The following is a 21,912-nucleotide window of genomic DNA, read 5'->3' as shown; positions in this document are numbered from 1 at the left end:
CATTCCTGCTCTCCATCCTATCCAGGCTCATTCCTGCTCTGCTCAGAGCAGCTGGCAAAGGGTAAATGAGCTCTCCTCCCCAAAGGGCTTGGTGGTGAAGCAGCCAGCAGATAATACACCATGAGAGTAAGTGTTAGAGTTTGCAATTCTAATAAAAATGGATTTGATAAAGTATTAGGGATTGGATATCTCACATACTTTGTTCAGAGAAAGTTCAACAAAAAGAAAAACATAGAAAGGACTGAAAGAAGATCTGAGTTTTGCAAAGAGCTGAACAGGACTGAAAAAAAAAATAATCCTTTTACTCTGTATCCCCTTTCTTCTACTTAAGCTGCTTAGAACTTCCTCTGAATCCCTAACAAAGATGTATTTCTACTGCAGGCTGTGGGCTCAGGGAGCTGCTCTGTCTCCCCCTAATGATCTCATTGTGCCATCTTGGCTCCCACACCCACTGCTGCCAGGGAGGGAATGAGTGTGGAGCCACAGACACCAGAACATCAGGGAAAGAGCAGGAGATGGAACCTTGTTCTTGTCAGGTTGAATGTCAAACACTCAACACCTTTCCCTTCCTTCCCCATCTGATCTCCTCAAGGGCTGCACGTGGCTGGGAATAAAGCCAATTCCCTGGACTAAAACTTACCCAAGGAACAATTGAATGTCATTACCCTCCACATCCAAAATTTTTCGAAACAGACCAGTTGAAAGGAAGCAAAGAGAAGCACTCAATAACATTCCTGAGGGAGCAGAGGAACTCCAGCTGCTCAGGAACTGCAAGGTTTGATGTCATCCACTTGCAGGGCTGCAGAGAACAGGCAGAAATACAGGTAACAGCTCTCAGATATTTGGGATGGAAACACTGCTGGAGTGCTTGGAAAGTAGAGGATGGAAACATGAAAGTTTCTGCTTCCTCTGGTGATCACTGGAAAGTATGAGACTGGGCCAGGGAAGTGGGACCTCCTTGTTTTCACAGCTAACCTTGACAGGTGATGTTTATTCATGGAATTTTTATTGGTGAATGTCCTCCTGTGCAGGAACTGGAGCAGTGCACCCTCTATAAACACTTTTGTGCCTGGGGACAGCAGCACCTTCCCCAAGTCCCACAATACAGAATTCCACACTCCAGACAGACAGCAGTGCCCTGTTTATTTGGGCCCAACAGAAAACATATCCTGGTAAACATTAGCTAGGATCAGGCTTAGTCAGGCACCTTTGCTGATTTGAATTAAAAGGCCTTTAATTGCTGTATTATATAACTTGCTTTATATAATCTCCTCCAGACAGTCGGTGATATACTCGCAGCATGCTTATCCAGGAGGGAATTTTCCTCCTGCTGAAGCAAATCAACACATTTCAGCTGTGTGTGGGGGCAAGGGATTTGTTAAAAGTAGAATTCCTTTGTCATCCTTCCTGAAGAGAGGTGTAATTCTTCTGCCTCTTTGCTCTGCTCGGGGGTAGCTTAGACAGGGCTTGTAAAGGAGCCTCAGAAGGGGCCATGGATGATTTAAAGAGGCAGGAGAAGAATGGTGGAGCTGGGGACCTGTTTTCAAGGATCCAGGCTGAGCATCTTGTTCTCAGCTCTTCTGTGGCTGTTACCTGCTCAGTTACATGTCCAGATCCTCACTCAAATTCCAGGAGGTTTCTAGTGGAGGCTGGATCAGAACTGTGACAGTAATTTATCGTGACCCCTTCTGTGAGGACATGGGCAGATTAGAAACCAGAATTCCTGCAGATTTCTCCCCTTGACACCAATCCCTGAGGTTAGGAGCCCCTCTGTGCCTGAGGAGTGCATGTGCAGCTCACAATGTACAAGGTGAGGCATCCCAAAATTTGACCCTGCCATTCTGGTAAAGCCAGTGCTCACATTCCTGCAGAAAGGGACAAAATGAACACAGAGCCAGCTGAAGCTGGGTGCTTTTGAACAGTAAGTCTAAACAATGGAAAAATTATTGGAATAATGTGTTACACAGGAATATTTTATTTCTGCTCAAACTACGTATTATGGACATATTAGAGGTGAAATAAAAGGAATGTCAGGAAAATAAAACTTGAGAATTGTTCAGGAAAGTGTGACCTCATTCCTCTTTCCTCGAATACTGGCTTAAAGTTTAACCTCTGTCAGCTCCATTTGCAACCAAGAAATTCAGCAGCAGAAGGGTGAAAAGGTACAGAACAAAGTGACCTTCATTTCTTTTATTGAGCAGGGGAAGAAGGTGATTCAGTCCAAGTGAAGAGAGAAGGCAGCTGTAAGAGACATAGAAATAAATTCATTCTTAGGGCTGCTGATACTAACAAGGACATTAAATAATAGAATTACTTCTAGCTTTACAAAATGCAATTAATTTGTCCTTAGACTCTGTCCTTGATCATTTAATATTTTCTCTTTGCTACTGATTGACACATGTGAAGATGTTTTCTGGTGCCTGGAACTGGGTCCAATGGGAGGATTTCTGGTTCAGCCAGCTGAGACATCAGGCAGCTTCTCTAAGTTAATATTACAGGGTAAAGGGACATTGCCAAGCAGCAGTTCTTGACTTCATAAAGCTGTTGTGGTGGCAAGGGGACCCTCATAGGGGGAACTGGGTCATCTCCTGTGTCAGCTGTACAAGTGGCACACACACTTCTCCAGGGTTTAAATGGCTACAGTTAAATGAGACAAATTTCACAATAAACTCCCACCAGTGTCTAGGGGCTCACTTGGGATTATCCTCATTTTGGATATATGAAATTGGAATTTAGGAGAGGTAAACAGCTCTTGCCACAAATACTTAAGCACATAAAATCAAGCAAAATTTGGGCAGTCTACTTGCCACCAATTTGAGCCCAAGCATTTTGCTGCTGACCAGAAGGAAGACTGGGTGGGCTGGTGATAGGAGGCAGGGTTTGAGATAAGGGTGCAGCATCTTTAGCTTGCTCTAAAAAAGTAATTTCTAAGCTTGTTTTACTGCCCTTCCCTATTGTGAAGGTAAAGTAACAATAGAAACACAAAACCCTCAACATCTCCTGATTTCAGTGCACTCACAGGTTTTCCCAAAGAAAGCATCCCCACGGCATCTGCAGAAACCCCAAGCTCTCACTCTGTGTGGCTGGGGATCCTCCTCCTCAGAGCCCCTGCAGGCTCAGAACACCCCCCTGTGTGAGTCAGCACTGGGAATATTTCCCCCTCAAGTTCTTACTTTGTTTGGAAGCTGCAGCATTTTGCCCCAGGACACATGATCACAGCACACAGCTCATTCAGCCACTTGAGAAGGATTTTGTTCAACAAAAGCTAAATAAAAAGGCACACATGGGTCCAGGGAGGGCTCATTGTGCACTAATCCAACATCCTCTCAGCAACCAAACACATTTTATGCTTCAAGGGTGATAAACTAAGGTATCAGTTATTTCTAAGGACACTCCTAAGTTTTGGGTCAAAATCAGGCCCTAGGATGGTCCATGAATATCCCAGGCAGTGTCTGACTCTGCAGTGCATCAGCCTTTCCCCACACCTGTGTGTCTGAGTAACTCTAAGACTGGGAATTTTTCAGATGTAGGTTGATCCAAACTCCAGTCTGAATACATCTGTAGCATTTTCTCCATCAATGACTCTTATTCCCTGGGCCTCTTGTTAACATGGTCAGTCATAAAGGACTAAATAAGAGGAACAGAGAGCTATACTTTCCTTTAAAGGATCAGGTTCAGAAATCCACTCCTAGTCTTAACATCACCTTTGTGGTGAGCAAACACCCAAATTCTCCTGCTGGAGTTTGAGCTTTTCTTTTGTTCTCACTTAATAATCCTATTTGAGATGCTTGTGTGATTCCAGTGTCTGAATTTCACACCTCCAAACCACATCTCTAACCACGCTGAAAATAACTGTGTATCTGGCTTAATTATGCCTTCTGCATCTGCTCCCCTTTGTCCCTAAATTTCCTATCCACGTTTCATCCAGGGTCTCCTAAGGTTGAGATACACACAAAACTGCACCAACAGACCAGGATTCATCTCCTAAAAGGCTGAAAGGTCTCTAAACCCAGCAGTTTTCCACACACACGCCCACAATGGAGTTATTGCTGCTCCAGGCTTCACTTACACAGCTGAGCACAGGATAATATTAACACTTGACTGACTCAGAGTTTATTGAGCAAGCCTAAATGATTGTTTTTTACTGGAATGCTCCTTAGGCAAGGAGCTCTGAGTTTCCTCACCAGCTTACTGGAACTCTTCCCCTCCAAATATGGGAAAATATGCAAATGGTATAACTTTGTCCTAATCAAGTGTCTTGAGCTTGTGTCAGACTTTCCCCCTGGCCCACAGGTAGAGATTAAACCACACTGGCCCTTGTTTCTTTCCCTGCAGAGCCCTGTCAGCAGTGGGGATGTTCAGCTACCTCCGGGAACGCTTCACCAGCCACCTCCGGGAGCGCAGCCGGCGCCGGGCCAGGCTCGTCTCCAAGGATGGGAGGTGCAACATCGAGTTTGGCAACGTGGAACAATCCAGGTTTGTCTTCCTGATTGACATATGGACAACCATCCTGGACCTCAGGTGGAGGTACAAGATGACCATCTTCATCTCAGCCTTCCTGGGCAGCTGGTTCCTGTTTGGGCTGCTCTGGTACGTCGTGGCCTACATCCACAAAGACCTGCCCGAGTTCAACCCCTCCATCAACCACACCCCCTGCGTGGAGAACATCAACGGCCTCACCTCAGCCTTCCTCTTCTCCCTGGAAACCCAGGTGACCATTGGGTATGGCTTTAGGTGTGTCACAGAGCAGTGTGCCACTGCCATCTTTCTGCTCATCTTCCAGTCCATCCTGGGTGTCATCATCAACTCCTTCATGTGTGGGGCCATCCTGGCCAAGATCTCCAGGTCCAAGAACCGGGCCAAGACCATCACATTCAGCAAGAACGCTGTCATCAGCAAGCGTGGGGGGAAGCTGTGCCTCCTGATCCGCGTGGCCAACCTCCGCAAGAGCCTGCTGATTGGGAGCCACATCTATGGGAAGCTGTTGAAGACCACCATCACCCCCGAGGGGGAGACCATCATCCTCGACCAGGTCAACATCGAATTCGTAGTGGACGCTGGCAATGAGAATCTCTTCTTCATCTCACCCCTCACCATTTACCACATCATAGACAAGAACAGCCCCTTCTTCCACATGGCAGCAGAAACCCTCCTGCAGCAGGACTTTGAGCTGGTGGTGTTTTTGGATGGCACCGTGGAGGCCACCAGTGCCACCTGCCAGGTGAGGACGTCCTACATCCCCGAGGAGGTGCTCTGGGGGTACCGCTTCGCTCCCATCGTGTCCAAGACCAAAGAAGGGAAATACAGAGTGGACTTCCAGAACTTCAGCAAGACAGTGGCCGTGGAGACTCCCCACTGTGCCTTCTGTCTCTACAATGAGAAGGAAGCCAAAGCCAAAGAGAAGAAAGGTTATGACAATCCTGGCTTTGTCTTGTCTGAAGTCAATGAAACCAGCGACACAAAAATGTAGTACCAGGTATTCATGGGACTGAGTTTTCAGAGAGAATTCAGTCTTGAGAGGATTAATAAATAACTCAGTAAAACAAAACAGAAACACAGGTTTGGGTTTGCTCTAACCCAACATTTGTTTTCTCAAAAGCCTCCAATCAAAGAGGAGCAACATACCAGTGATCACTATTTAACTACACTATATATATTTCATAGAATTTATATTTTTATATTTATAGGACATTTAATGAAGCTGCTATGTTGGAATGTCCAACTCACCGAAGTTTTCAGGGCCATGCAAAGGTGTTAAAAAGCCTGAAAAGATGGAAAGAAATTTTAGGACGTTAAAGATACACAGCTGCTGGAAGGACAACATGAAAAGGCAAGACAAGGCAAAGCTAAAGAAACCTAAGGGACTTAGGAGCCAAGACCTCAAACAAATTTCTGGTTGCCAAAGTCCTCTATGAAAACAGACTCTCTGGCTCTGGAACTTGAGCACCTTTGAATGCTCTGAAACAATTCCTTCCCTCTTTCTTTGGGGCTGGTACAGTTGCAGGACAGAGCAGTAGGGGATGGGACTAGATTAGGAAATAGAGAAGGCAGAGCTTGGGCCAAGCTGCTGCATCTCCAACTCCAAAATGTGACTTCTCCTCTCTGAAAGCCTTTGATTCCTTTCAGGGAAAAAAAGCCTAATGGAAATGAAAACTGAAAAACCAAGGAGAAGCAGAGACTCACTCTGGGACAAAAGAAATTTTGCAGTTTATTCCCAACTGTCCCAGCCTTCAGCTGCTCCTCACTGCTCCAGGAGCTGTCTGGATGGGGAATAGGGAAACATCTGAAGACAACTCTCCAGAAAGCTGGGGAGGTGGAGAACACTTGATTCCTTCACACCTGGCAGAAAGCACTCCACTAGGAGAAGAGAGGAAATTCCCAGCTCTGGATGTATCCTTCCAAAAAATCACCAATGCAAACAGAGATTATCTTCTCCTTTGAAGCACAAAGGTGTTGTTTGAACAAAAACACAGTCCAGGAGCCTCCTATCAACCTTTGGCTTCAGATTTGGTTCCAAACTGTTCATCTCTTCACAGCCAAACGTGCATCCCTACAGGAAAAAAGTCCTGCTTGGTGGGAGCTGAGTAGTGCTGAACATTTTCTGTGGCTGAATTTTTACATAAATGCAACAAGAAAATTCAATTCTTTTTAGTGAATTTCTACTTCCTCACAGTCAGGTTTCTGGTTTTTTTTTCCCCCAATTCATTCTGTTACTGAGAGTTCTATTGGCAGGCCAAAGAGTTTTTGGGAACTCTTCCCAGGGATGTAACTCAGCTCATCAATTTTCAATGCTGTGGTAAAATGGAAATAGTGTTAAAAGCTGCTGAACTAAGTGGTTTTAAAAGAAGGGGAGAATTCAGCAATTCAGATGATGACAAGAGAAAGTTGTGCTGTAAATGAACACAATGTGAGTATGGAAGTCAAACTCTTGGAACCAGGAGTGCTCAGGTCCCAGTCCCAGTGTACTGGGAGCTCCTTTCTTGGGTCAGAACAAATCACTTCACTCATTATCTCCAATTTGCCATCTGTAACATGGGACATAAACACTGACATTGTACAGAGAGCAAAGTTATGAACAATTTTGTCACTAAAGCACTTTAAAAGACAATTCTCAGCTGTGTCAATCTTTCCTCAGTGCACCCTTCTCCACCTCTGGATGGAAGGGTCAGCCAGCACACAAAGTTCTGCTCACATTACACATCAGCAGTGGCTGCACCAGAGCCAGACCTGTGACTAGAGAATGAGGAGTGAGACCTTTGAGGTAACTCACAGATACTGCCTGGTATTTTAATTGTGCTGGATTGCAACCTTGCAAACCAACAATATAAAAAATACAATCCCAATCACCACAGCACCTTAGCTCCCCTCATATAATCAGCTTGGAAGGACAGTTTTGATCCTCCAAAACAAACATCAAGGAATCAGTGGCCATGTACAGAAATCCATCTTTCCAGAACAGTTGCTGCTTTTCCTTCCAAGGCTTTCTGTACAGTTCCCTGCATGTAATGTACCCAAAAAGTGAACCTGTCAGTGCTCAAGGCTTGCAAGCTACATCTTTTACCCTGGGAGAAGAGATGCATGTTTAATAGAAGCAGAAAAAGTGTCCCCACTGGACAAAAATAGCAAGTCCAAGGGAAATCCATTTGAAAGGTCAAGCCCAGCTGTGCAATGGGGAGTCAGGGAAGATTCCTACTTTAATTACTGGTTTGGGATGTTAGTGCTAGTGGGAAAAATAAATCAAATGCTCTGCAGTGCCTGAGAGGTGGTGCACACCCTCCAAAGCTTAGAGGGTCCCTAAACAATGCACTTCCAGGTACTGACCTGGAAAGCCTCCTCAAAATCCTAAACCTCAACGTTCTTCCCAAACCAGCAATGGAACCTTCTGCCCTGTCTCTGCAGCACAAGCATGAGGATGTGTTGTTCCATCTCTAGAAGTATGAAGTGCTACCACAGCTCAAAGAGAAGATACCTGATCCCCTTGCAGGGGTGGTTGCCTGATGTTCCCTCTCCTGACAGTCACAGCTGCCTCAGAACCTGCAACGCAAGGAAGCTGCACCAGGGGAGGGGTGATGGGTTCTTTTGCTTATTTTGGTGTTACTGGAAGGGATCCAGGACCAGAGGAAATTCGAGGAGATGGATCCAAAGCTGACAGGGCCATGGCTGAGCTATCAGGCTCCCTTAGAGCGGGATCATACTGGGAATCCCGGAGTGAGCCTCCCGCTGGTTGTCACCCCAGGAAGCCCTGGCAGTCCCACAGCAGCAGGAGATAGAGCCGAGGCAGAGCCCAGCAGCAGCACAACAACGAGTGGAATTTCCTCTGGCTGTGCAGGGAGAGCTGCTTGTCACCCGGCAGATAAAGGCCCGGCCGGGAAGGAGGTTATCGGGGACAGGCCACTCGGGACACACTCCAGAGGAAAGCTATTTTGGGGGCTGTCACCCCTGCTGCCATTAAAAGAAAGTTCAGTTAAGAGGATGAAAATAAATTTAATCTTACTGAGCAGAAGTGGCTGGAGGGAAGCACAGTGCCGATACTGGAACACAAAGGCCGGGCTCTTTACCCTGCCAGGGCCTTGTTTCTCCAGCTCTGCTCAAGCCTTGCCCGTCCCCCCTTTAGGCCTTCCCACAGCCTGGGACACACCGTGGAGCCCACAGCCTGGCCCATCCCCTGCACAGGCCTGAGGAGAAAATCCTGCCCCTTCACGAGAGCAAATCAGAACATTCCTACTGGATTAAGGCCTAAAGGATTTCGCTGGGAAAGCCAAGCAGCCAGGCTTGGGAATAATGTGTCTGCACTAAACTTAATTTATCTTCTCGTTTCACAAACAACATGTTTCTTCTACTGTATTTATTTTAAACATTCGTTCAAGCTGTGCATAATATTTCAATCATTTTGAAATAGATTTACCCTCCTGCTGGCAAATGAATAAGGCATCCTGCTGACTGCTGGAGAAAGGGCCATGAATTAAAATAACTGCGTTTGGTAAACTGACATGTGCTGGTTTGCTGTCTGTCTGCACACATTCTCTGGGAGGAACTGGTGAAAAGACACCCCTAAATAATAACAACAACAATAATAATAACAAAAACCCCTGCCACATTGTTCAGATGCTTCTACTGACTTGCAGTGCTGGATTGTGGCAGACCACAGCTCACAGGCTGCTAGAGAATGCCTGGCTAGCTCCTGCCTGTGCACAATTCCCTGGGAACTCTGCTGCTCAGCCACAAATGAGTCTGCAGTGAGCAAAGCCACAGGCGGCAGCAGAGGTGTCCCATCCTCTTCCCTCTCCCCGGACAAACTGAGGTGCTCATACCCTTGGGAATTCCACTGGGAACAGCCAGGATTTCCACTTCATTTTATCCCCCCTAAAATCACCCCTGCCTTGATCCACGGTTGTGGGGCTGGTCCAGCTCCTACTCCCCACAGGAGAGCAGGAAGAAAACACCGCACCAGGCCAGGAATGTGAGCAGAGAAAGGGAAGCAGAGAGGGAAACTGTGCAAGTTCCTAAACACTCTGCTGAATTCTCCTGCTACAGCTCAGGGAACCTCTGACATCACTAGAACGGGCCCTAAATCACATTTAACCCTGTGACAGCATCACTGGAACAAGAATGAGGAAGGGTGAAGCTCTCTCCGTGGCTGCTCGAATACACACAAAAAGATAATTCCTGAGGCCAAGCTCAGGCACATTCCTGTAGTGGAAACATCTGCCTGGGGACACTTGCACTTGAGCAAACTCACTGCTGCACATAAACCCTGCCTGCTCAGGGAGGTGGGTGAGCGAGGGGAGGCTGGAGATGAGACAGACTCACTTGCTGTCTCCTTTTTTTATGCTGCTGACCAAATTTAAGCACAGAAAACATTAAGCTCTCTCTCTCCTGGGCAACCACATCCCAAGCAGCTGTACAAAATCAGCACGTTAACCCTTTGTGACAGCCCAGCACGGAGCCAGGTCGGGATGCTGGGGACCATCGGGGATGCAGCGATCCCTGCGGTGTTTTCTGTGCCGCTGCCACAGGATGGCACCGCTCACCTGCGGATCAGCAGGGCCACCGCGGCAACCTTCAAAAACAAAGCAAGCATTTATTGGGACTGTTCCGTGTTTTATTACACAAAGTTCAATGCCTTTAGCGGCTCGGTTTTGGCACGGGCCGTGCTAGCAGGGTATTTTAGCCCCTTCCCAGAAGTGCTGGGAATTCTCGGCGGTGAATTCGGAGGTGATGTGTGAGTGGAGGGCTGGGGGCTGTAAACATCGGCTGCTGCTGTGCCCAAAGCAGAGCTGGGGGATCAGGAACGGCGAGGAAAAGACCCATATTCCATAGGGAACTCTGATCTGGAATGTCAGACCAGACTCTGCTCCCTGCTTTGTGCCTCAGTTTCCCCAGCTGTTAAGACCCAGCAGCACAGTGGTGCTGGGTTAATGCTTGGATTCCATGACCTCAGAGGGCTTTTCTAACCTCATTGATTCCATTATTCTACCACAGACCACCTCAGAACGGCCCCAAGTTCTCACAGTGTTGGTTTTGCAGCAGTGTCCAAGGTTCCTGTTGAGACAAAGCTCCCCTGTGCCCTGGAAGTGCTCCTGGTGCAGCAGGGAGCCAACCCCCCCAGGGAATCACTGTCACTGTGGCAGGGCCCACAGAGCCAACACATCCCTTGGGAAGGTTCTGGAAGCCCAGATCACATCCCTTTGTGCTGTGCCTGCAGCTCCACAAACACTGTTGTGGAAGCAGCCCAGAATCCCAGGATGGTTTGGGCTGGAAGAACCTTAAAGTTCATCTCCTTCCACCCCCATGCCAGCCCCCCCTGCTCCCCTCTATCCCTCATGAAGAAGGATGCTGCTCCCCAAATTCCCACAGCAAGGTTGGGGTGCCGGTACCCCTGGGTCTGCAGAGCTTGGAATGTGCTGGCTGAGGATTTTGGGGAGTTGGTCAGCTCCCTGTCAGCCTCCAGAAATGGAACATTAAGGGAAGTTTTAAATCTTCCACAGAAACATCTGCCCCAAGCTGAACCCTGTTCTTGTTTTACCTTAACACTACAGTACACTATTTTATCAAATATGTGTATATATACACACACAATTATATCAAATATTTGGGTATACATATACTGTTCTACAGAATATCCATAAATCTATATGGAATCACAGATTGGTTTAGGTTGGAAAGGACCTTAAAGCTCATCCCATTCCACCCCCTGCCATGGGCACTATCCCATGTTGCTCCAAGCCCCATCCAGTCTGGCCTTGAACACTTTCAGGGGTGTGACGAGTGTATACAGCTGACAGACAGACAGACAGACAGACAGGTAGATAGATAGATAAATAATGTATGTATGTATGTATGTATGTATGTATGTATTACACATGGGTCCTGAGGGAGACAGAAAACCCAGGGAAGGTGTTCAGGTTTCTGTAGGTGCCCTCTGCCAGCACTCCCAGCACAAACCCTTCAGCCATGGCATGGAGACACTGGGAATACGATCCCTGTGCTCCCAGGGGCTGGAGATGCCCCTGCCCAGCCCAGCACGGGCTGCAGGAGGAGAGGAGATTCTGCTGGTGCTGGCTGGGGCTGGGAGGGGAGGTGCATCCAACACTGGACTTTACAGCTCCGGGAGACAGAAACTTAGGGACAAGCCAAAGCAAACAACAAGTTTGCAGCAGCTCCTGGAGAGGAAGGAGCCAGCTCTGGGGGTGAAATCACACCAAACTGCCGGAGCCCAAGCTCCTCATCCTCTTTAACCACTGCAGCTTCAAATAAGAGCTCCAGGATGGAATCCTGTTGTGCCTGCCCCTGGTTAGGAGCAGCAAAGTCCCTTCATCTGGGAAACCTCCCCTGCCCAAAGCCCTTCCTGCTGCAGTTATGGCTCCAGGTCAGGGTGGCTGCTCAGCTGCAAACCCAGCTGTGCCCAACCTCTGCCTGCACAGCTCAGATCCTTGGGGCTCCTTGGGGCAGCTCCCCCACTGGGGGTGCAGGGCTGATGGGCTTATTGCTGTCATGGCCTCAAAACTGCTCTGCCTTTGCTCTTCACATTCCGTGGGTTTGGTATCAGGCTCTGTTTGCTGCTCTTGGAGCCTGAAGAGCTGATTTTTGCCAAGGATCTCTAATTCTATTCTGATACAATAGAAGAATCTGAGTTCCATGTGCAGGGATTTCTACCTGTGTAGTGGAAAAAATCATAACACAAAAGCTAAATTTGTTGTCATTCTCCACAAGATCTTAATCAGAGATCTCTCAGTTCTTTTCTGATACAACAGAAAGGTCTGAGCTTTATTTGCAGTGAGTTCTGATTTAACAGATGAAAACTGTCATGTGTATGTTATGCTGGGTGTTGTGCAAAAATATACAAATAAGGTCTTTGAAGTGAATTTATAAATGTCAGCCCCTGATGTGTCCCTGGGCTGAGCTCTAATTAACACCAAATGCAGCCAGGCTCCGTTTGATGTGGGACAATAGACTTTGGTAGGCAGCAGGCTGAAGTCTCACCAACTAATTTCACAGAAGTTATTAAAAATACTGGATCAGCACAGCAAAGCAGCCTGCAAAAAACTCTGTTATTGTAATAGGATAATGAAGTGAAGCTGCTTTCATCCAGCATTTACAGACTGATGCCTCTTTCCTTGTGACACAGAGGTGTGAAACAGTAGTTGGGATCATCCCTCCTTTGGGCACAAAGCCACAGGCTGGGGCATTTACTGCCATGGATGTGGATGAAACATTGCTGGGCAAGTCCAGCCCCACATTAAATATTTACATCAACAGAAGTTATGGCAGATTTCCCCCATAATTAATGCCTCATTTGGGCTGGAGTGCACTTGTTGGGCACGAGTATGAGAAATCTGTCTTTGTCTTTATTAAGGGAAGGTCTTGGCACAGGGAAATCCCTCTCCTTTGCCACAGTACTCTGTTAGAAACCTGCAGCTGTTTGGAAGTTTATCCTCAGGGCTAAAACACAATTTTTAGATATATAAATCAGGAAGGCATCAGTGTGCATAGGGAGTGGGTTCTGGCATCCAAGGATTCTGGACAGGAGAGATCTCAGGTGCTTGGCTCTGGAAGGATTTGTTATCCCCTACTTTAGACCATCTAACAAGTGCTTAAGCTGGAGCTCCATTTTCCAGTGGGGATAAAAAGCCTGCTTCAAAATCCAGTTCAAAGTAGGTTCTAAACCAGCTTGCTGTAATTAAGCAGGAGGAATTCACACACACAGAGGCAGAACCAGCTCAAAGAGAGAAAAGCAGCACAGAGATCCAGCCAAGAGAGCCAGAGCTCTGAGCCTGTAAAGCCACCGCTGATTCTACTCAATGTACAGGCTGCACTCCCTGTTTATAGAGGAATGAAGAGTTAATTCCAGTTTGGCATGTTTGAGCTAGATCCCATTCAGGGTTTGAGGCTGGTGGAACAGAAATCCTGGGGAAAACCAGATCCCTGGAAATCAGCAGCTGAATTCACCCTGAATTCACTCCTGGGGAGCTCCAAGTTCTTAGTGTTAATGCAGAGAAGGTTTTCTGCTGGCCCTGCTGGCTCCCAGCTCACAGCCATGTGATCCCAACCATCTGTCTGGTAAACTTTCCGATTTAAGCCTGAAATACTTGAATTCCATCTGCCTGGTCCTCCTGGGAAAAGCACAAAGTAGCATTAGGGCTGTCAAATTCCTTGTTAGCTTTGTCCCATTGTGCCCCAGAAACCTGGGCTGGGAGGGGAGATCCCCCTGTTCCCACCCCTGGCACTTCCAACGTGGCAAAGCCAGGCTGATTTCAAGGGGTACAAATTACCTACTCTAATCTCTGTCTTACAGCTCCTTCTCTATGTGAGGAATGTAAATTATTATGGTCTTATGAAAATGCTCTAAAAGGTGCCTGGGAAGCGCCCCAGCAGTGTGAGGCTGCCTGGCACTCGGCTGAGATCTCCTTGCTCTAAGATATCTGGATTCCATGGGAATGCCTGGAATGGGAGGCAAAACCTTTCTAAAGCTAAATATTGGCAAATACTAGAAAAAAATAATATCTGAAGATAAATATTAGTGAATATGAGAAAGGATTAATGCCAGCAAGGGCATTCCCCTGAAGGGAAGGATGAAAGGAGGCAGAGAAGACCTGCACTGGGATGTCACTGATCACCTCCCATCTCAGAAGGGTTCCTTTAACACACTGGGCAGCCAGAATCAGATGCTTCTTAAATTGATGGTTATTTTCAAATGTCTTTTTTTTTTTTTTTGCCTCCAGGGTTCCTGCTGGCCAAATTTTGCTATCAGGGACATCTTTGAACTCTGATAACCTTCAGATTATGCCTTTAGATGCTTTTGTCCAATCTAATCATCTGATTTTCCTATTACTGGCAGGTGGGCAGTACATGGTATTCAAATAAAATACTTGATATTTCCACTGATGCTGCACAGCCAGAATTAATCTCGCTGGTGCTGCAGTGGAAAACAGCAGAGATAAGCAGCAAACCACTCACTCATGTCTAAATTGAGCAACTCTGGTGGAATCCACAGAGGGAGCAGCTCTGGGGTGCTGGAGTGGCCTTTTTCCCGAGCCCATCAAGCTTTGTCCTGGCTCTCAGCAACAAAAGCTTGTGTGCAGGAAGGAAGTGCTGTGCTTGTGCAGCCCTGGCTTCCCAAGGCTTTATCAGGTCTGCAGGAGCTCCAGATATCTCTCAGGAGTACTGTGCAAAACTGCAGGAAGTGCCTCGGCCTGACCTTTATCCACAATCAGAAGATTCCTTGGCAAAGCTTGTTTTTGCAGCCTCCACCTCAGGAATGCAGTGGAGCACTGGGGTTTGGGCATAGGTGGGAAACAGGAGAGGCTGGGCACACACTGACATTCCTGGAGGGCCCTGGGGCAGCCCAAGAGCCACCTCAACACCTCAGCTTCTGGCTGCCCTTCCCTGGACAAAAGCCAGAGCCTGGGTTTTAATCCCTTCAACAACCAAGTCCAGTCTGATCAACTCTGGCAACAATTTTCTGGAATGAGTGGTCAATAGTAGAGGGATCAGGATGGGTTGCCACTACTGTGGAGCTTCATTCTTTCCCTTTTCAACTAAAATTAATTTCAAGTGCATGTAAGTGTGAGAGGGGAGGGAGAGAGTGGAACAATGTGATGCCTTAGAGAAAACCACCATTTATTTTGTCACTTTTTTCTTACATCATCTTCTTCATACAACTGTTTCATTGTAACATTAATACATTTTAAAAAAACAACAACCCACCAAGATAGCTTGCAAAATTATATATATATTTTAATATCCAAAAAGTACATTGCATATATATAGTAGCAAAAGCCCCATTTCCATGGGTAGTTCCTTCATACTTAAATTTTGCGATTATTGCAGAAATGTTACTTAAAAACACCCCGAAAGCACTAAGACCTAACTGCATTAGCTTGATCTTCTCTTCCCACTTTGTTAAATAATGGCATCAGTGCTTGTGTTTAACGTTCTGAGCAGACTCCAACGCTCTGGTTTCAGACTCCCCTCCTGCAATCGGATGCACATGGACCAAATCCCGCCCCCACAGAGTCACAGGGGTTGGTCTAGACTAGATAGTTGTGATCCTGTTAATTGGCTGCCACTTAATACAAGTCAGCTAATGGGTTGTACATGGAAATCTCGCCCCCCAGACATCTGCTCCAAACCCCAAATGCTTGTGGTTTACCCTCTGTTTACGGCACCAAACCGCCGCTTGTGCAGCGTCACATTCACACGTGCAAAGCTGGGGATGGCTGAGAGCTCTGAAGGGGTCGGATTTCCACAGAACCCCCCAGCAGAAGCCATCAAAAAGAGGAGTATTTTGTCATTTTATCTATGAAGTGGTTAAGATCTTCCCAAAGTTCAGAATTTGGGTGAAAAGTGAACACAGAATATTGCAATGGTTGCATTGAGATGTTGGGCCTGTTTTCAATCAGCCTCAATGCAAACATAGGAGTAAATGGAGTTAATTTGCAGACAGCTCCAACAGATTAATACTGAAAATCCTCTCCTCTAGACAAACCCAGGGCAATCTGGAAGGTTTCTGGCCACTTTGGGGGTCACTCATGGATCCAATTGCAGGACCAAGCCTATCTCCAGCAGATACATTACTCATGTCTTTTTTTTTTTTTTTTTTCTTTAAGCAAAAAGTACAAAGCTACAGCCCAAATGTACAGATTGAAAAGATGTACAAATTACATTAAAAAAATAAACAAAAACAACCGAGCTGATAGTAAAAAACAAACCTGCATTTGTGACCGAGGTCAACTCGTTTTATTTACTCTTTCTTTTAAAACTGTGAGATATAGGGAAAAATAACTCTGCATAATTTATACAGTAATTTGCCTTCTGGATTGTTGACCCTTGCTTTGACGGTCTGACAAACGCACAGCGTTCGCGAATCGGTGCTTCCAGAGCCCCGCGGCTCGGGCAGAGCCAGGGACCTGCTGTCGTTTATTCACTTCACTTCTGCTTTCAAGGAATGTCTGTGCTTGACTTTGTGTTCTGCTTTGTTCTGGTTTCTGCTGCTTTCTGAGTTCACACACAGTCGAATTAAGTTGTACTCTAGAAAAGTTCTTTCAATGCCCTTTACTTCTTAAAATATACATGTACATATATATATATGCATATATATATATATATATATATTTAATTTCCAGTTGGGTGAAAATCCTCCTCTGCCTTAGAGCTAAGATTCCAGTTGTGGTCCCCTGCAGCCCGACATCCTCCACAGAATGGTCAATGGCCAGTAAGAAGAACCCCATTGTGGTCATATTTTCCTATGATCCATAGCTGGATCTACGCCTTGTCAAAAGCCTTTGAATCCTTAAAAATTCCTCTCATCCAAAAGCTAATTATTCCAGGGAATGGTGAAGTGTCTTCATTGTCACTTCCTACAGAGGACACAAGCCTTAAACCCCAAATTAAATGCAGAGTACTGGCCCACAGGAGCTTCCATCTCTCAGTTCAAGACACAAGAGGCAAAGTTACAAAAGTAAAAGGTTTGGTCCAGGAATAACAAATATCCAGTTTTAATTCTTCCCCAGAAAGGCCACAATTATCCATTAAGGGTCCCCCCCAAAACAGTAAAAATCCCAGGAGTAAAGAAAAAGTCCAACCAGACTGCTCAAGGCCACTGGTAGATGAGAGCATTTAGTAATAGCTGCCCAAGTGTGGTGTGACGTGGGCGTTGGGGTGGCGGGGCACGTTGGGGTTGGGGTAAATGCTTCCTGCAGGGGAGGTCCAATAGGGGGAGGCCGCTCCAAAGAAACTGGATGATGTGACAGGCATGGAGGAAGGGTGTGGGGGCACAAAGTTCACCTTCTGCTGGTGGGCATGATAGGACGGCATGTAGGGCAGATCTGACGGGTACTTGTACATGGAGGACTCGGTGGGGTGGGGCTGCAGGGCCTGGGCAATGCCGTGAAAGTCAAATTTGTAGGCATACCTCTTGCCATGCACTTTGGTCATAATGTTCTTGTCGTAGTAGTATCGCAGCGCCCGGCTCAGCTTGTCGTAATTCATGTTGGGTTTGCTTTTCCTCTCGCCCCAGCGCCGCGCCACCTCGTCAGGGTCCGTCATCTTGAACTCGCCGTTGGTGCCCTCCCAGGTGATGCAGCTGGCGTTGGAGCTGTCCGACAGCAGCTCCAGCAGGAACTGCCACAGCTGGATCTGCCCGCTCCCTGCAGACATCAGCCAAGGGGAAAGGAAATGACTCGGGCCTTCCTGCTCCACGGCACAGACAAAGGCAGGAAACAGAAGGACTATCTCGATCTCAACTGGGAACTGCTCCTTCAGGCCTTGGAAAGGCGGCCCTAGGAGTGGATAAACTGTTCCCAGCAAACAAGTTACTCAGACCTTTGTTCTGGGCCTGGGCCTGAGGTCACATTACATTTCATAATGGTTGCCTTTGGCCTTAAAACCCTCGGGCTATTCATAAACAAGGCTTTCTGTGAGGACACTGCTCCGTAGAGTTTTCACTGACCGGTTAGCACAGTGTACTTCACCCATCCACTGCTCACTGTTTGCCATGGAGATTGTTTTGGATACCTCCAGCTCTCTTTCCAGGGTGATCCGAGCTACACAGAATGATTTGTTCCCCAGACGACTCCTGGTTTTGTACAACTACTTGTACAACTCAGTGTAGTTAAGGGTAAGTTAAGAGCTTTAGGAGGATGTTTCCTTACAGGCATTCCATGTGTACAAGTTTGGTTAGTTCAAACAGGATTTGCTTCAGGGCTTACTCCCTAAAATCAGGGATTATTTACTGCAGATGATGTTCTAGGGACAGTTACACTGTGACTTACAGTGATGTTTTGTGCCTTTCTTCTTGTAACCCACAGCAGGCAGTGAAAAATTAATCTGTACTGCAAATCTGAGAGACCAGCACTAAAATTCCCTATAAAACTCTTAGAGAATGCTGGGTTTGGATCAGAACATCCAGGATGGTGATTTTGTCCCCACAGAGATGATGTTGCATCACTTGCCTCACTATTCTGTAAGGATTTTGGCAAAAGCCCTTGTGAGGTCACAGCCACTGAGTTCAGTGGCTCTCCCAGGTCCCCCCAAGGGGGCAGGGACAGCAGCTGCTCCCCCAGTGCAAGCTGAGCAGTAGCTCCAAAGGAAAATTCACCTCTTTGAGAAGGGGAGTCTGAAATACAAAATGAACTCACCTGGATTGGCAAGACGGCTGCTGGTGGGCCCCAGGATTTGGTAGGGATCTAAAAATTAAGTAGAAAAAAATAAAAAAATCACCCAACAAAATTTAAAGGATGTTTTAACAAAATGATCAAAAAGAAACTCCAGGTCATTATGTTTGTTCTAGAAATCAAATTTTCATTTTCTTTCTTTACTCTTTCTGCCCCTTATCCCAGGGCCTGGAAGGGCTCCTTCTTTCTTTATTAGCAAACAACCACCAAGTATTTCTGGAATCCAAAGTGGCACAGCCAGAGTTCCTGGCACTGCTCTCAGACCTGCCTGCTTTTGCAGTCTGGGATCTCCTTGGACGTACCCTGCACTGTGTGGCAACCAGAAAACATCAAATGTGGAAAAAAACCTGTGGGATAGAACAGCCACAAAGCAGGAGTAAATGTATTTCTCCTAACAAAAAAGAGCTAAATAAAAAGGAGAGCAGATGAGATTTTCAGATTCACTTGTTAGCAGCTGAGCTTGCTGCCCTGGGAGGGCAGGAAATATTCACCCCAGTCTCTCTTTGTGAAGCAAACACAGCATTAGAGAGATGAGAGTAACAGGAGTTTGTCGCTGGCTCCACCAAGGCTGAGTGGTTCTTGAAAACCCTACAAAGCATTTATTAGGAATGAATTCCTTCCCTTTCTGTGGGGCCTCCTCAGCCCAAATCTCTCACTTCTCCTCTGCCTCTCTCTGGTTGTGGTGATTTGGATCTGCAGCGTTTGCTGGTGGATTGAAGCGGTGCCAGGAGAACCGAGCCGCGATGGGAAGCAGCTGTGCCGGGCAGGAAGGTGGGGGCACAGTGGGGCTGCTCCCTCCTCTGGGAGCCCTGCTGGAATGGCTGGAGCTTCCAGCAGGAAGGGACAAGCTGGGATGCTCCAGGGGCTCAGCCCAGGGGACAGATCCTGGCACAGGGATGTTCCTTTGGCTGGGGAGGGGCAGAGCCCGTGGGGAAGAGCTGCGGGCACAGCTCAGCCCCTGCCCTGAGCCCTGCCCTGCCTGGGGCTGCTCCACTCCTCAATTCCCCCGAGCTGCTCCAGCTCCAAGGGACACAGAATCCCCTCTCACCTGGCTGGGGCCGCTGCTGCTCCGTTGTCTTATTCACATTTTGTGTCCCTGCAACGGGAGGGCCTGGAAAGAGAGAAGGGGTTTATAGGGACAGAGAACAGGTACAAAGTACAAAATACATCCCACAGGAACCACAGCAACTGCAAGGGAAAGGTTTGCTCAGACTAAGAGCTGATATTTGGGGGATTGCACTATAAAGTTAAGAGAAGTCCCTAGAAATTCAGATTTTCAGTATAAAATTAAAATGCACCAATATGGAAAGCATTATATAAATATTTATAATTTGCCGAGAAGGCAGTGAGACAAGGAAAATGTTATGTAGATAATTCATTAATTTTCTGTCTTTTATTGCAACTGAACTTCCATTCTAGTTTGCATCCACGTTGTGAACAAAAATTTGGATTATTAAATGTACAAATTCCGACCTCCTTCCACATTGGAGCTTTTCCCACATTTTTTGTAAATGCAAATTCTCTTTTTGGCAAAAAAAAAGGGGGGGGGAGGTGTTTATCAAACATTTAGTTGAAAATATCACGATGATTTGTATAAATCCCTTCAACAGGAAGATCTGGTCCTCTTTGTTGTATCATTTCTCAGAGCAGAAAAGTGTAGCTCAAGGATTAGTTCTCCCATTTGGGGTGAGCACAGCTCAGGAAGCTGCAGAGCGAAGGGAGGGGACTCTGCCAGGTGCTGCCCATGGATTTACAGCAGGACTACCCTGCTGGGGTCACAGGTGCCCAGGGAGAAGCCCCAGCAGTGGATGGGGACAGGGGCTCTGAGCCAGCCACAACATGGATCTCAGACAATTCCCTGCTGGGAATCCAAGGCTGGAAGAACAAGAACAAGGTGTGAGGGGCCTCATCTGCCTGCTGGACTTTGCCTTTCTGGAAAGTGGCAGAAACTCTCCCAATGTGCCCAAACTGTCCAGATCTGTCCCTAAAACCATCACAGCATGGGACAGGCCTATGATTAACAGGGTGTCTGTGCAGAGGGTTTGCTCCTGGCCCCACCAAACCCTACAAGTATTCTGTCCATAACATCATCCTACTTCTTATCTGTCCCCAAATCTTCTGCCCTCCTGACACTCCTAACGCAGGCCAGCTGTGCCCAAGTCTCCTTTTCATCTTCCCTTGCACAGTTTGTGATTCCCATTGGGACAACTTACTTTTGGAGAGGCCAGAATTCCCATTACTGCCCCATCCTGCTCTCCTGACTGCATCATAGGAGGGATCTAGTGACAAAACACAACAGGCACAGAGGGATTGAAATGAACTTTTCCCAGAAACAAACTTTTAAGAATCTGGCTTTGCTTCGTGGTCCCAGGAGGCTTGGCTTCTGTAGGACTGTGGTTTTTTCCTCTCCCACATCTCCAGTGCTCCCCTAGCCCCTCACAGAAGTGTAAATAGGAGTGTAAATGCAGCAATGGGACTCTTTGGGCAGTTCTCAAGCCTGACATGTTCTGACCATGAAGTGCTGTCCCTGCACACAGTGAAATTCAGTGTGACCCATCCCAGCCAAAAGGAGACCCCTTTCTGTTATGCCAAGAATCAGAGGAACACAGGCAGAGGAGGAGGTGAACTCTGTCATTATTTCAGAAATTAAATTAGGATTTACAGAAATTAAATGAGGATTTTAAACCTGGGGAGGCCAAGGATTTGAGGTCACAATAAGGAGAGGAAAAAAGGTGAAAAGCATCCTCCAGGAACATACCAAGTGTCCCTCTGCCCAGCACCTCCCGTTTGTGGGGCTGTGCAGCTCCCTGAGAGTCCATCCCAGGCACTGACACATTTCTCCAGCGCTGGGAGAGCCGCTGAGGCTTTGAAATGACAGCCTTGCAGTTATTGGCATGGAAAGGAAAACACAGAGGGATGGGAGAGGGGAGGGTGGGGGAGCCAGAGGAGGAGGGAAGAGAGGGGAATGGGGGAAAACAGAGCTCGTGTAATCTGCCTGCTTTTATTTTTATTTTATTTGTTTGTTTTTTTCCCTTTTTACAGAAACCACAAACCTCACTGCAAATAGATCAGACTGGAAAACAAACCACTGTGGATTCAGCTGGGACAAAGAGTGGGATGGGACAGTTTGGGAAGAGGGAGGTGACAGCCTCATACAAACTGTTCCAGCAGGGACACCTGTCCCAAAAGGGATCCCTGTCCCCATTTGGGATTCCTGACCCATTTGGGATTCCTGCCC

The 21,912-nt window shown here is 47.1% G+C and overlaps 2 protein-coding genes and 1 long non-coding RNA gene across 7 annotated transcripts in view; 1 reads left to right on the top strand and 2 right to left on the bottom strand.

The window, feature by feature from the left end:
• LOC117245481 overlaps nt 1-5,366 on the bottom strand; it is a 24,359-nt gene extending 18,993 nt beyond the window's left edge. The window contains exon 1 of the long non-coding RNA XR_004500200.1: nt 4,681-5,366. This is a non-coding gene — a long non-coding RNA (uncharacterized LOC117245481). The remainder of the gene's footprint in view (nt 1-4,680) is intronic.
• KCNJ1 (potassium inwardly rectifying channel subfamily J member 1) overlaps nt 1-8,989 on the top strand; it is a 19,542-nt gene extending 10,553 nt beyond the window's left edge. For all 3 annotated transcript variants that reach the window (XM_015649725.2, XM_015649726.2, XM_015649724.2), the window contains one exon: nt 4,336-8,989. In XM_015649725.2, the coding sequence (XP_015505211.1) occupies nt 4,355-5,470 (1,116 nt within the window). In that variant the 5' untranslated portion in view covers nt 4,336-4,354 and the 3' untranslated portion in view covers nt 5,471-8,989. The remainder of the gene's footprint in view (nt 1-4,335) is intronic.
• A 6,110-nt stretch (nt 8,990-15,099) lies between these two features.
• Nucleotides 15,100-21,912, bottom strand: part of FLI1 (Fli-1 proto-oncogene, ETS transcription factor) — an 88,388-nt gene continuing 81,575 nt past the window's right edge. For 2 of the 3 annotated variants that reach the window (XM_015649721.3, XM_015649722.3), the window contains 4 exons: nt 20,888-20,953; nt 19,723-19,785; nt 18,639-18,686; nt 15,100-17,648 (listed from right to left, as the gene is read on the bottom strand). In XM_015649721.3, coding sequence (XP_015505207.1) covers nt 17,119-17,648; nt 18,639-18,686; nt 19,723-19,785; nt 20,888-20,953 — 707 coding nt within the window. In that variant the 3' untranslated portion in view covers nt 15,100-17,118. The remainder of the gene's footprint in view (nt 17,649-18,638; nt 18,687-19,722; nt 19,786-20,887; nt 20,954-21,912) is intronic. The other variant, XM_015649723.3, reaches the window with a different exon arrangement.

This window comes from Parus major, chromosome 24, assembly GCF_001522545.3.
Source record: "Parus major isolate Abel chromosome 24, Parus_major1.1, whole genome shotgun sequence".
Lineage (NCBI taxonomy): Eukaryota > Metazoa > Chordata > Aves > Passeriformes > Paridae > Parus > Parus major.
Note: the sequence above shows the minus strand (reverse complement) of the source record. Positions and strands in the feature narration are given on the sequence as shown.